The sequence below is a fragment of the Belonocnema kinseyi genome, chromosome 1, assembly GCF_010883055.1.
Source record: "Belonocnema kinseyi isolate 2016_QV_RU_SX_M_011 chromosome 1, B_treatae_v1, whole genome shotgun sequence".
Classification (NCBI taxonomy): Eukaryota; Metazoa; Arthropoda; class Insecta; order Hymenoptera; family Cynipidae; genus Belonocnema; species Belonocnema kinseyi.
In genome coordinates, this window is record NC_046657.1 from 89,157,873 (window position 1) to 89,162,482 (window position 4,610).

The 4,610-nt window shown below is 30.9% G+C and overlaps 1 protein-coding gene across 1 annotated transcript in view; it reads right to left on the minus strand.

Annotated features, from left to right (window-relative positions):
* The window catches only part of LOC117183152 (serine--pyruvate aminotransferase, mitochondrial), a 15,889-nt gene that overhangs the window by 8,158 nt on the left and 3,121 nt on the right, over positions 1-4,610 (minus strand). Inside the window, exons 3-4 of the mRNA XM_033376373.1 lie at positions 3,626-3,826; positions 2,344-2,501 (exon numbers count right to left, since the gene is read on the minus strand). Of these exons, the coding sequence (XP_033232264.1) occupies positions 2,344-2,501; positions 3,626-3,826 (359 nt within the window). The remainder of the gene's footprint in view (positions 1-2,343; positions 2,502-3,625; positions 3,827-4,610) is intronic.

A 4,610-nucleotide genomic window follows, 5' to 3' on the forward strand; every position in this document is an offset into this window, starting at 1 on the left:
ACTGATCGTCCTTATCATCGGCGCTCTTGGAGGTGCCAAGCTTTCACTTGCTAATAGCCTAAAAAGCATCCCTACGTGTCAACAATATGCTAGAACACTTGCAGGAAAAATGCAGAAGGCGGTTGTCCTTGGGTCACTCCGTGTTCTTAGGGTGCACGAGGGTTTTGCTGGATTGTCGTATTGATTCCTTTACAGACTGTAACCACCTATCTCATGGTTGTGAGACGTGGTTATGGCTGAAATTTTACCGTGATTTCGCTGGAAGCGGGTGCAATTTTTTCAGATTAGCACCCGCTCCCGGCGAAATCCTGCGGTTGTCCTTATGACAAATTTTTGATTATATATATAAGGGTGGTCCAAAAATGCATTATAAAATTTGTTTTGAACCTAGAGGACAACACATCCCACCAAAAGTTTCCATGATGATTTTTCGAAGAATTGAACTCATGTTCCACGGTTTCATCGAAACGTGCCCAACTTTCTAGGGATTGAAGAGGAGTGCCTATTAAATAAAACCGTACTAATACCTTTCATTTCCAGGCTACTCCTACTCTTCCCGCAGCGCCCCAAATATGAACAAAAAATAAAAAAACTAGTTTTTTACGTATTACTTTACGTATTACTGTTACTTTTTAGAAATTTCCGTCGTCTTTTTAATAAAAATAATTACTAATGGACAATTTTATTATTTCCATGAATTTTTAAACAATTTTCAATTGATTGAACAAATATAAATTATTTAAACAATATTTTATTTTTACAAATATAAAATAATCATACTTTCTGTTTAAAATGCAAAATTTTGTTATTTTATCAAGAAATACATTTTTCTAAAAACATGTAATTATATAAATAATTATTTATTGTCTATTTTCAAAAGTTCTAAAAATTGAGCTAGAGATATCAACTTTCTCTTCAAATTAGTATCCTATGCTACGTATTGTTGAATAATTATATAATTTTAATACATTTCTTCTAATTTTTAACAAATCTCCATTTCTATAAACAATTTTTATTTACTCTATACCTTTGCCTTCATTGCGGATATAAGAAATCTCACCAACAATTCTGAGATTTCGAACTCGCAATCTACTTTTTGCTTTTGGCATTTTAAGTTCGATGAAAGCAAAACCATATCACGATAACAGAAAACTTGACATAATCTTGTCTAACCTAACCAGACGCGTCGTGGTTCTGACGCGAGCCACACCATTTGCCCCCTTGCGGCCACATGTGGAAAATCCGATCCGACCCAGATCGGAACTCGGGAATAATTTGGGCAATTTCTGCACGGGTAGTATTCTCTTTCGATAACTTAAAAAAAATAAAATAAAATTGAACACTTCCAATTATACACATACATACATAATTAAACACATACAATTATGTTTCTGACTGTATGGTTTATAGAAAGAATACATTTATCACTATAAAATTGTTCAAACAAATATATTTTGTTTAAATAATTACTTTTCCAAAAATACTTTTCAAATCGTAATTAATTGTATGTGTTCTATTTTATTTCATTTTTTTATTGATAAAAAAACTGCTTGAGAAAATAAAGATTGTTTATACAAATATATATTTATGAAACAATAAAATAAATGTATTAAAATTATGTAATTATTCAACAAAACGTAGCATAGGATACTAATTTGAAAATAAAATTGATAACTCTGTCGCAATTTTTAGAAATTTTGAAAATAGACAATAAATAATAATTGAAACAATAATACAATAATACGTAAAGACGTAGTTTTTAAATGTTTTTGAGTCATATTTGTGGCGCTGCGGGGAAGGTGAGGGTGGATTGAAAATAAAAGTTATTAGAATGGTTTCATTTCGTAGGCTCGAAAAGCATGTTATAATCGGCTATCCTTTCGTTGCCGTTAACAATTAGGCTAGCTTCGTTTTGTATGAAATTTAGTAAACACTTAGAAGTGTTAAAATAAATATTTTTTTTTTAATTTCTTGTTTTGAAAATTATAGGAGCCTAAATTATATTACAAACTGCCATACAAAAAGCTGGAGTTTTGCATTCGTAGGAAATGTGTTGATAAATAATATGTTATTTATTCCTTCTGAAAACTTAGCTAAATGAAATTAGTCTAATTCTTAACGATTTCAAAGTTTTAAAAAGTTTTTACTTTATTGAACAAATATTACATTAAAATAGCAAGAAGTATTTAAATATAAGGGATTAGAATTGTGGTATTTTAATGCTGTATTATGGTATACAAATAATTACACCATTGGAAGTAGAAAATCTTCCAATACTTATTAATGCAAGCCTTTTTTACTGTGGTTTTTGTTAGATAGCTGCCCTTATTGTATTTTATTTACCTGTGTACAAGAGCTCCGACACCTTTCAATGATTGAACAAGACCAGTGGATGATTCAGAGTGAGTTATAAAAACCACTTTTGGTAGGAATAGTTGTAAGGCTGACTCCAGTTGGCCGAGTGTAAACCCGTCACCCAATTCGGTGGTCAGCAAGTGAACCTACAATATTACTTCTATTTATACACTTTAATCAAAAATTCCATCTAAAATAATAAGCCAAAAATATTCCTTTAAAGGGATTGCGAGTACACATTGACTATTAACCAGAATTTATTATGCTTCGTTAAGAATTTTTTCTTTCGGACAGCGAGAACAAAGTTTTGGACTAGGTTCTTTCGAAAAGTAGGCGCCTCCGCTTTCTGTGGATAATATTTTAATTTTTCAAGTGAAAAGCAATTAAAATAAACGACAACATATGAAACTTGAAGCAACAAATTTAATCAATTCTGAACAAGAGCACATTCATTGCGTCACAAGCAGCTGTATTTGAAACACATAAAGATTCAAGAAAAAAGATAGGAAAATTATGATTGTCTATGATCGCAGAGTTTTCAATTGCAGATTGTCACTATGAAATTAAAATAATGAAATGAAAATAAAAAATTGCAATTAAAAGAATAAATTAAATGAATAAGAAAATGGAAATAAAATAAATGGAAATTCCATACTTTTTCGATTCAACAGTTTCTAATTCTGGGCGCAGCATTTTTTTAAAAGTATTTTTGTCGTACAATCGGAGAAGAGAGAAAAAAAGGTATATCCAGAAATTGAATGGATTAACCGATTTTCTTCTATCTTTTTTTAATCGTCTCATCGTTATATAATGAACCGAATGCAGAATGTTAATATTAAATTACTTAATATTTGATCATTTTTAATTTCTTCAAAGCGACTGTAATCTCTAACAATAGGAAAGTTGAGTGAGGCATGACAGACACTCATTATAAATATACTCGGTATCTATTATTTGATTTCGTCAGACATAAATGCCGCAAATTCCTTATATCCTGTAGAATCAGAAAGGTAAAGAGAATCTAATAGCTTTCCTTACAATTTATTTTTAATCTTTCAATAATTTGTAAATTAAAATCGCACTCCAACTCAGCGTTTTAAATATCTGAATCGGCAATTTACGTATATGCAATTCACAGTCGACATATCAACCGATTCATATTTCCTGGGGAATTTAATTTCGTAAAATATTGCAATACAAAATACTTTCTATAACTAATATTTAAGTTTTTGGATAAATAATTAAAAGTATTTTTGAACAAACTACTCACTTTTAGTCCAAGCCGGTCAGCCATATCGGCAGCTCTTTCTCCCCAAATTCCACTTTTGATGATCAGAATGGTTTCACCCTGTTCAAGTAGGTTCCCGAGAGAAGCTTCCATCCCTCCATGACCTGATGCACTCAGTGCTAAGGTGAGCCTGTTTTTAGTTTGGAAGGCGTATTGTAGTCCAGCCTTAATTTCATCCATCATCTAAAAGAAACTCTGTCTGAATAATTTTAAATTACTAAATTTTGATGTCTGGATTTCTAGCAACCTTTATTTTTAATAATTAATTTATACTCTTAGAAATGTGCTGGCAATCGAATTCATGAATTTTGAGAGAAATAGTTAAAGGTGAAAATAAATAAAAATCTGATCCAGAAATTTTCGTAAATGATTTCTTTTTGCTTAAAGAATCTGAAAAAATATATAAGACAATCTCCTGAAAGCTTTTTCTTCAATTCACTTTTTTAGTGGATTTTTCCAAAGTTGAAATATCATAAGCAGTGGCGCGCTTGCGTAGTGACATTTTAGCAGTTGTCCCACTGTGGCCGATGTGATTTTAATACGTTAGATTTTTTTGTAAACCAGATCAATTTTTGAAGTAAATTTTGTTTTATTCATTTAATTAATGCAATATTTTGAAAGTGAATTTCCATCTTTCCTTCTAAATTGCGAATTACACATTTATTAAAATTGACCTATACGCTTTAACTTGTTTCGAATCTGGATGATTTTAACAGCGACATCTTTTTGGTTCAATGCATACATTAAATTTTTCGAAATATAAATCCATTTTGTCTAAATTGCTAAATAGATTTTAGAAAGTTAAAATCACGAAAATGCCGCATTGTCATCCTGGGAATTTTCGAGTACACCCAGCAAAAAGAATTGCCAAAGCGTGAAGCCTCAAAAATTGCAACAAACTCCGAATCGGAATGGGATTCCGATGAAAATGATGAACGTATCATCATACCTAATCCAGATTACTCTG